Here is a 10,551-nt window from a genome sequence, read left to right on the forward strand (position 1 = left end):
CTGCCATTGGGGCTGCACTGTAATGCTATTTACTTGCATGTTAAGACAATACCTGCAGGTAAATAGCATTTTCAAAGGTGAAATATTCCCTTTAAATCATTTTTTTGTGTTACATATATTTTTGTTTGCAATTTTCATACTCAGTACAGGGACTTTTTTAATACTCATTGGGCCCAATTCATCAAAACCGCTGTTATTCACGCCACTCTTGATGAGGGGGCGAGATGGAGTCAGATGCTTCTGATTTATGAAGAGGTCTCTTCATGAATCTAGAGCAACTGATGTGCGCCTCTGTGTGCCACACCAGAAATCTCACTCCAGTCAGGTACTGGAGTGAGATTTCTAGCATGGGGACCACCATAGCTTGTTGTGAATTAGACAGACTGTGGTGTACCATCCCAGCTCCACCTATTTTGTTAGAACTGAGAGACACTGGCATGAAAACTCGGAGTGGCCTCAACATTTTGTGACTTCTCAAAGCTTTTATGCCAGAATTTTGGCATGAAAGCTTTGAAAAATCAGGTACATAGTTCCTGTTCTTTCAGGAACAGTTTTCAGTAGGCTAGGAGGTAGGATTACAATGACAAGCGACACCTCTATACACAGCTGATAACACAGGATCCACCAATCACAATAGGTCGTGTCACAGCTCTCCTGCTCCCCCTTCCTTATCAATGATCTTTGCACATGCTCATTAGACACCTCACTAAAAAGATAGTGTTTGGATCTGACCATTGTGACTATGTCCATCTTTGATTTTCTAAAATAACAGGACGTTAGATTCTACAATAGCCTCAGTGGTATGTGTGAGAATTGCAAGATTTCTATTTTTCATTTTTAATACAGGTTATGATGTGGAAAAAACATTGCCAAAAAATTCAGCTTACTGAAAGAAATGGGCAAATTCTTGCAAGTCATGATATGAAAATGTGGACATTCAACCTGTGTGCAATCATTATTACAAAGAAATCTTTCATTTGACAGGACAGCAGCAGAACGGCGTCCTTATCATAAGTAATATGAGTAAGTTAGAAGATGGCTACTACCAATGCACAGCAAGCAACTACTTAGGCAATGTAACCTGCCAGTTGGATTTACATACAGGAGGTATGGTTATTGGGGCTATTTGCTCTTTTTATCCACATTTAACTTGTGTTACCATTTATTTTCAAATCACTATTTTTGTGTTCCTGCTCCCATATTCGTCTAACTTATTTTTGTTATGTAAAATTACGGTAATTGGTTTTGTGGAGACCTAAAGGTTTTCATGTTATCATAATGTATCACAAACTAATCCTGTTCCAATGTGGAAGGAGATGTAGATGTAGTTGCCTCTCAATTGGACACCAATACACTCCAAAATCCACTTTTCCCCCCTTGTGAAACCCTGTGATCAGAATTATTAGGCAAGTGAGTATTTTGACCATATCATCATTTTATGCAGATTTTCCAATGCCACGTAATAAACGTGAGTGCTAATTGGATGAAGCAGGTCAGGTGATGTGTATTTGTGTAATGAGAGAGGGTGTAAATGTAAGGGATGTACCAGGACCGTGTGATACTCCACTCCCTTCCTAAATGTAAATACTTCCATTGTGTATATTTGTATATCAGTCCCATAGTAAATTCCTGAGCTCCTAAAAATTCAACCATCAATACAAGTCATAAAAGGATTTTTTCTTACCCATAATGGTAATACCGGGGGTCCCGCCATAATGGTAATACCGGGGGGGGCGGTGGCGGGACCCCCGGTATTACCATTATGGGTAAGAAAAAATCCTTTTATGTCTTGTATTGATGGTTGAATTTTTAGGAGCTCAGGAATTTACTATGGGACTGATGGGTTGGCTACTGAGCCGTGTAATAGTACACTTTAGTACTTACCCCAGTCAGGGCATCACATGCATCCATATTGATACATAGCTTTTGACTATGTGCCCAATTTAGGACTTGGGGATACCCATCTCCCCTATAATTTCCTTTTGTTAGCCCTTATTCACCTGATCACCGTAACTATACCGAGTGTTCTGGCCATGTTGTCTTTCACCAATGTACTGACTCATATTTTGTAATTACTGATATTTTAATGACCTAATAATCTAATAAAATATTTATATTTTCTGCACAAGATACTATTCTGTGTGTACTTTATATTGAATAATGTAGTTCTTATTTATTGGGCGTTTTTGAACTCAATTGTGTCTCTGTTGTATGCTTTAGTACTGAGTTGCCCTTCCTTTACTTTGGACTTAAGTCCATTTGTGATCAAATATAGGCATGATATTCTATATTCAATTTCATCTGCATGCTATAGAAGCGATCAGCCTGTACAAAATGAGTGTCCCATAGTGGGACAAAGTAAAAATGAAATAAATAAATAATTGTAAAAATATTTAAAAAAAAAATAAAAAAATATTTATTTATCATTATATCAATATTTGAATTAAAAAAAATCTAAACAATATCCCACTAGTTAACCCCTTTAGTGAACACCATAAAAAAAAACAAAAAACAATGCTTTATCATCATACCGGCGAACGCTGAAAACGTCATCTTGTCCAGCAAAAAACGAGCCACCATACAGCATCATAAGCGAAAAAATTCAAAAGTTATAGCTGTCAGAATAAAGTGATGCAAAAACTATTTTTTCTATAAAATAGTTTTTATTATATAAAAGCACCAAAGCAAAAAAAATTATATAAATGAGGTATCACTGTAATCGTACTGGCGTGAATAACAACACGCGTGGAATGGTGTAAATGCGCCCCCCCTCAGAGAAATTCATGAATTGCTGGTTTTTGCTCATTGTGTCTCCCAAAAATCGGAATAGAAAGCGATCAAAAAATGTCAGGCGCCCGAAAATGGTACAAATAAAAACGTCAGCTCGTCCCACAAAAAACAAGACCTCACATGACTCTGTGGGCCAAAATATGGAAAAAATTATAGCTCTCAAAATGTGGTGATGCAAAAACTATTTTTGGCAATAAAAAGCGTCTTTTAGCGTGTGACAGCTACCAAACACACATCCTGATATTTCCGGTAGAGGGGATATCAGTGTCTGTGTGTGTAATACTTGCGGCACATGTGTGGCATTGTGTGTGCCGCATCAGGGAAGAAGCGTTGCAGTGTGTTCCCCGGCGCAGGGTGCTGAACACGGCTCTCATCATTCTTCCCTGCTCTGCTGGTGATCGGCGTGACCAGGGGAGAATGATGAGTTACATTTAACCCCTTAAAGACTGCAGATACGCCTTTTAACGGCGGCAGTGACGGGTACTTAAACCACAGCGCTGCTTTTTAACGGCGCTGAGGTTTAAGGTTATAGCAGCCCCCAGCATCGAAATTTCTCCGGGGTCTCGACTACCCCAAGCAGAGGACATGATTTGGGTCGGTTTTTACTGACCCCGGTGTTGCGATCGCCGTTATTAACGGTATAATGGCAACCGCAAAAAAAAGTCAGATTTTCCATTTCATTTCTCTCTCTTCTGATGTGATCGCACATCAGAGGAAAGAGAAATAAGTTCCCCCGGTCACCCCCCCGGTACCTCTGTTGTCCCTGCAGTCCCCCGGGTCTCTAGCTTCTTCCGGGAGAAAATGGCGGGAGCATGTGCAGTGCACCCACCGAGATCTGCTGGCCGGCACCCAGCAACAATTGATTTTTTCCTATTGGTTCATTTTGATCACTGTGATAGACCCTATCACAGTGATAAAAATAAAAAAAAATGTAAATCAAACCCCCCTTTATTACCCCCTTAGTTAGGGAAAAATAATAAAATAAAAAATATTTATTTATTTCCATTTTCCCATTAGGGTAAGAGTTGGGCTAAAGTTAGGGTTAAAGTTAGGGTTAGGGTGGGGGCTAAAGTTAGGGTTTGGATTATTGATGGAATTAGGGTTAGATTTGTGGTTAGGGTTATGCCTAGGGTTGGGATTAGGGTTATGTTATTGTTGGAGTTAGAATTGGGGTGTTTGCAGTGTTTAGGCACATCAGGGGTTCTCCAAACGTGACATGGCGTCTGATCTCAATTCCAGCCAATTTTGCATTGAAAAGTCAAACGGCGCTCCTTTCCTTCTGAGTACTGCCACATATGGGGTATCAGCATACTCAGGACAAATTGCACAACAACTTTTGTGGTCTAATTTCTCCTGGGAAAATGAAAAATTGGGGGCGAAAAGATCAATTTTGTAAAAAAAAAAATAATGATTTTTTATGTTTACGGACGTACGTCATAAACTTCTGTGAAGCACGTGGGGGTTCAAAGTGCTCACCACACATCTAGATAAGTTCCATAGGGGGTCAAGTTTCCAAAATGGTGTCACTTGTGGGGGGTTTCCACTGTTTAGGCACATCAGGGGCTCTCCAAACGCAACATGGCGTCCGATCTCAATTACAGCCAAATTTCGTTTGAAAAAGTCAAACGGCGCTCCTTCCCTTCTGAGTACTGCCGTGTGCCCAAAGAGTGGTTCCCCTGTAGGTAGGGTAACCGACAGGGGGGGTGACCCGCTTCTTGCCGCAGACAGACACGAGACGGAGACAGAATTTATATTCAACAGGTCCGTTTTTATTGGCCGCCCTTCTGACGACCACAGCAATTTACCACAGCAGCTTCACATTTCTCCATACACAGGCCCGGGTACCTTCACTTCTTTTTCACTGTAGGCGTGGCGTCTTTCGTGGCTCTTTTCACTGTGGCTGCCCTAGGCCCATCCACCACAGTGCTTCACCACTCTGAGTACGCCGTCCGCTTGGTACCCCCATGCTGTCTTCGTCTGCGGCTACTGTCCTCTGGGCTACCCCCTGTGACCGCCTCAACTGTCAGTCCCCTCCGGAGCCTTTCTACTGTCTCCTCAGCAGAACTTCCTCTCTACTGTGCTCCTATCGCTGACTGACTTTTCCAGAACCTTCCCTCAGCCTTTTATACTTCCAGCTCTGGAAACTCTGCCCACCATCACCTGACAGTTTCCCTGACCAATGGCAGTTATTCAGTCCCACTCTTACACTCTCCACTGCCCTCTAATGGTCAAAGTACAATACTGCACCCTTTCCCTTTATCTCAGCGGTTTCACACCTACACTGTGCTACACCTCCGCCTACCCACTACAGACAGGTCTGTCCGTCAGTTCACCTTCCCTACACCCCCCCCCCACATATGGGGTATCAGCGTACTCAGGACAAATTGGACAACAACTTTTGGTGTCCAATTTCTCCTGTTACCCTTGGTAAAATAAAAAAAAATTGGATCTGAAATAATTTTTTTGTGAAAAAATAGTTAAATGTTCATTTTTTTAAAGACTAACACTGTACAAAGATATACATCTTTCCTGCAACATTTTTTTTAAACATTCAAAAAATTCCTGTGAAGCACCTGAAGGGTTAATAAACTCCTTGAATGTGGTTTTGAGCACCTTGAGGTGTGCAGTTTTTAGAATGGTGTCACTTTGGGTATTTTCTATCATATAGACCCCTCAAAGTGACTTAAAATGTGATGTGGTCCCCCAAAAAAGTGGTGTTGTAAAAATGAGAAATCGCTGTTTAACTTTTAACCCTTATAGCTTCCTAAAAGAAAAATAATTGGTTCCAAAATGGTGCTGATGTAAAGTAAACATGTGGGAAATGTTAATTATTAAGTATTTTGTGTGACATATCCCTGTGATTTAAGGGCATGAAAATTCAAAGTTGGAAAATTGCAAAATTTTCGCCAAATTTCAGGGTTTTTTTTTTTTACAAATAAAAGCAAGTCATATCAAAGAATTTTTTACCACCATCAAGAAGTACAATATGTCACGAGAAAAACAATGTCAGAATCACCGGGATCCATGGAAGCGTTCCAGAGCTATTACCTCATAAAGGAACAGTGGTCAGAATTGTAAAAATTGGCCGATCATGAACGTGCAAACCACCCTTGGGGGGTAAAGGGGATAAACACCAAAAGTTGCAAAAAGCTGCACTGGACTATTCAGGCCTGTTTATATGGTCCCTCCAAGGGCATAGTATAGAGCAGTGGTCCCCAACCTTTCTGACCTTGAGAGCCACATTCAGCTTAGAGAAAGGGTAGCGAGCCACATTCAGCACTGAGAGAGGGGAGCGAGCCTCATCCAGCTCCCACCCCCTTCAAAGTAGTGTCAACCAAAGCCACCATTACAGGTATAATAACCAAAGCATTTCCACAGAAATCACTCCAAAGAAGTACACTGAGATCCAGGGGTTCCCACAACACCCCCATTCAGTATTCACCCATCAAGGACTCCCAACACACTGTCACAGCCAGCTTTGAGCGCCTCCTCTAACACGTATCATTCTCCAGGGTGCCATACCTAAATCATCTCTAAACCCCTAAGACCAGTAAATGTGCATCCACATCTGTACTTCTGTGCAGGGACACACCATTTTGAGATGTGCTCTTCATACCTGTTTGCTAGACCTGGAGCTAATGCACCAAGCTGGCAGACAGCCGTGAGCCACAATTCATGGGACAGAGAGCCACATGTGGCTCCCGAGCTACAGGTTGGGGACACCTGCTATAGAGGGAAAACATCGTGTCACAAAGGCATGGCTGAAAATAAACCCCATTGTGTTAGAACTGTGGCCTTAAAAAACCCCTAAAACATTGTAATATGGTCTAAGAGGTGGTATAGAGTTAAAGGATGCGCCAAATTTATCATCCTGAATGAACAACAATTTATCAGCTCTTGTTTAATTCTAGGCGGTTGTAATTTTAAGACATTATTAGTAAATCTGTCCCACTGTTTGAGGAAATATTGTGAAGGCTTCATTCTGTCACTTCTGCAGGGGAGGCAGGGATTATCGTAGCAGGAATTATCGGGGCAGTACTACTGGCAGCCATTATTTCTGCAGTCATCTGGTTCCTGATTGCAAAAAAGAAGAACAAAAAGAAGCAGACAAAGATCAGCGAACTACAGTAAGATTCTTATCTCATCTGTAATAGGATTTATAAGCCTTTATTTTATCATTACAGTAACTTGGTAGCACTGCGTAGATTTATTACACACACACTTACAACCAGCTTTGGTGTAGTATGATTCCTGATGGCCTTATGCCTTGATAAAGCGCTGAATGCACAAAACCGCCATAGGCTTGTCTACTCTGCCTCCTCTCATCTGTGGGTGTTTATACACCGAATAAAGCCATTCAGATTATTTAAAGATCCAGTTGGCGAGTACCTTGTCTGTCCATCTAGTTTCTTTTTGGAATCTTCACTTATATGTGGATTTTTGATATTGAGCACCACCAGACGGTCAGAAGGAGCCTGCTGCAGCTGCTACTGAATTGGCGTTTATGGAGGTAGTGCCGACTATTTCTTTATGGAAAAGAATTAAATGCTGAAAATAAGAACCTAATGAGATGCCAGTCAGCAGTGCCAAACTGATACAATGCAATACAAAAGTACTAGCTTGGCCCGTACTAGCCTGATGAAGAGACCTGAGTAGTCTCGAAAGCTTGCAATGTGTTACCTCCTTTTCAGTTAGCCATTAAAAGGTATCAACCACTGAGGACTCTCAATCCTGAATATTCTTCTATCTACTGGCTAACACCATACAAATATATACATTTTTTAATACACACAAAAACCAATTTCATTACTAAAAATTCTTTATTATGTACAAAACGTCACCTAACATTGTCTTTCATTACCAGAACCATGTCCAACGCAGGAGGAAAGACGACAGCAGAGGAGCCAGTTCGGGAGAACCTTATGGTGTCTGAGCCTCCAGAAACCAGAGAATATCAAGACATTCCTGAAAATGTGGCAGCTGCCAATGGTGAAGTGGAGGATCCCACTGTGTAAAATGCTTCTTACAACTAAGAAAGAGATTTCTCTGCATATAAACAACCAAGAAATTGCAAACCCCAGCCAACGTACTGGAGTTGTATTAAGGAGGTTCCCACAAAACACATTTATGACATAATCTGACCACTGATTCACATGGCTTCCAGTTATTGGGTAATTGAAGAGATGGCTGCACATTTCCTCAGCTCTGCTTAGGCTATAGGAGTTTTAGAAACGGCAAAGCGGGTGGATCAGTGGGTAGGGGAACCACGTCTATCAGACATTTATGGCATGCCATGTGAATACGCGGTAAATGTCTTCTGTGGGAAAACCCATATTAACCTGCTAGAAAAGGGATATCTATTATTCAACATTTTGTTATATATTTTATAGTATTGGCTTTGTTGATTGTCTTTTTTTTAAACTGCATTTAAGATTTGTTGGAAAGGTTTATGTATATTGAAGAGATGATTAAGAAACTGTAACTAGCAAAGCCGATGAAGCTGTAAGTACCAGCAGTGTATTCTGACTTTATTTCCGTGTATAGTCGCACAATGAGGATTGGTAACGCTACGGGAAATGTGGGTGATGGCACCGAGAATGTTCTACTGCACAGTAAAACATGTGGGCGATATGTTAGGTGTGAATGTGTTTCAATGAAACTCAATGTGTTTCACGGTGAAGAAAAATGTTACTTAACTATATCCAGCAATCAGTCTAGAGCTACATACACGTTACATAACATATGCCCTGATTTTTATTCTTAAGTACATAAATTGCATTTAGAAGAAAGATGTCCTCTCCCGGGATTTACAATTGCACCCACAGCCCATGTTCCATTTCATGCCTTGGAACGACTCCAACCATCCCACCTGAAAGCGTATGGAACACTGGTTTTAGTCTATTCACCTAAACTATCCAAAAGAGGTGTAAAACTGCTTTGAATTTCCCATGTCACGGCTAGGCCACATCTCCGCAACCAGGATGCTCATATGGCCAAAAATTCTCCTATTTTAGCTTGCCTACAACAATGTAATTCTGCAATTTGTGTAGAAATAATCCCACACTTGCCCATCATAATGGAGGATTACCAGGCAATTACAATTATGCAGTTATTGTAGACCAGCTTAAAATTTGGTGGACTACTGATAATTGTAAACCCTGTATAGATAGAAAGATCTACAAAGTGCACTGTAAGTTTGTAAGAGTGAGGCTGCATTTTTCCTGCGGATTTCTTCCTTTTTTTTGTGGTTTTACAGCGTTTTTTGTGCGGTTTTCCACCTGCGGATTTGTACAATGGAGCAGGTGGAAATCTGCAGCAAAACCACACAAAAGAAGTCACTGCCGAAGTCATGCTGATTGACAGCGGGCTCCACTGCAGCGCAGAAGAAGTGAAATCCAAGCTCTGCCGATGTGATGTCGGCAGAAGCCACAGAATCGCCGGCAGGAGCGGACTGTGATCACTCTGTGCCAGCAGAGACCAGAACCTGGCACAACAGGCAGGTAGTTAACAACTGCCTGTTAGTTCTTAGGCACACTGTTAAAAAAAAATAAAATAGACCTGGATAACCCCTTTAATCTAACAATACATTCTGTACTCATTTTTTAAATTAGTTTAACAAGGTGATACACCAACTAAAAAATTTGATGACAAGAATATACAGTATATTGAATTTATGTACAAATATAGCCCTATCTGCCTTTATTCCCCCTACACCTGATCACATTACACTTCTCCGTATCTTGAAGGCCCTATAAAGAGAAAGGACCTATTATGCATTTGTGGCCATGTGACCCAGAGGGAGCTTTCCCTCATTAGGATTAGGTGTACTCAGAACTAACTGGACTTTCAGATATCTTAACAGCTAAGAGATTAGACATTGCAAAAGGAAAACACAATTACCCACTTCTCCAGGAATACAACAGAGAGAACAATACAACTGCACCGTGAAACATTTGCTAGAGTGGTTGTACACCACTGGAGAACACCTTTTGAATGCCCCTAGCGTGCTGAATAAGGAATAAAAGCATGCTTACTTCCCGTACCGGAGCTTCTCCAAGAGCTGTATCTCCTGATGATCTTGGGACAATAGGTCATGTGAGCGTTGCAGCCCATCAGTAACCACCGATGGACTGCAACCTTCACATCAGAGAGGACATCTGCTCTGACAGCTATATGAAGGCTGCCGCCCTCTTGTCTGGGAGGTAAGTGTGCTTATTTTCTCATTTCATGCAGCACATTGGGGGAAATCTAAAGGGGTTGTCCACTAGAAGATGACCCATTTTAAGCCCTTTTTTAGTAGATGTCATAGTATGGAACACTTCATATTAGATATGATAACCAAATACTGGATTTCCTTTTTTGATATTTCAAAATGCAGAATATTTTGTTGTTAAACTAAGTAGTTTTTTTTCCTTTTTTTATGTTAGTTAATGTATTGGCTGTTGATTCTTTATAAAGTTTTACATTGATTGTGAACTGACATCTGTAATCTCATGACGTTTCATTATGAATGTATGACAAATTTATCTTGTAAGATTTTTGTTATTCTCTTGTATGGTTTACAGATTGTGAACTTACCATTGCTTTATCTTTTCTGCACTTATTTTGGGCAAAAAAAGGTTAATTTTTCCCATAAAGTGACAGTGAAATTGCATCGTGTTGGCACAATAATAGCAATTAATGCCATAATTTGGGTGATAAATACTTTTTTTTACGAAAATTGTATAAATACAGATGTGCAGAGGTTTTGAATGTTTTTGT

General features: G+C 40.7%; 1 protein-coding gene across 1 annotated transcript in view; it reads left to right on the forward strand.

Moving 5' to 3' along the window:
* The window catches only part of VSIG1 (V-set and immunoglobulin domain containing 1), a 75,871-nt gene extending 67,751 nt beyond the window's left edge, over positions 1 to 8,120 (forward strand). The window contains exons 5-7 of the mRNA XM_073547636.1: positions 985 to 1,107; positions 6,788 to 6,917; positions 7,655 to 8,120. Of these exons, the coding sequence (XP_073403737.1) occupies positions 985 to 1,107; positions 6,788 to 6,917; positions 7,655 to 7,805 (404 nt within the window). The 3' untranslated portion in view covers positions 7,806 to 8,120. The remainder of the gene's footprint in view (positions 1 to 984; positions 1,108 to 6,787; positions 6,918 to 7,654) is intronic.
* The last annotated feature ends 2,431 nt before the right edge of the window (positions 8,121 to 10,551 follow it).

The sequence above is a fragment of the Dendrobates tinctorius genome, unplaced genomic scaffold (assembly GCF_039654945.1).
Source record: "Dendrobates tinctorius isolate UK_male_01 unplaced genomic scaffold, ASM3965494v1 ptg000154l, whole genome shotgun sequence".
Classification (NCBI taxonomy): Eukaryota; Metazoa; Chordata; class Amphibia; order Anura; family Dendrobatidae; genus Dendrobates; species Dendrobates tinctorius.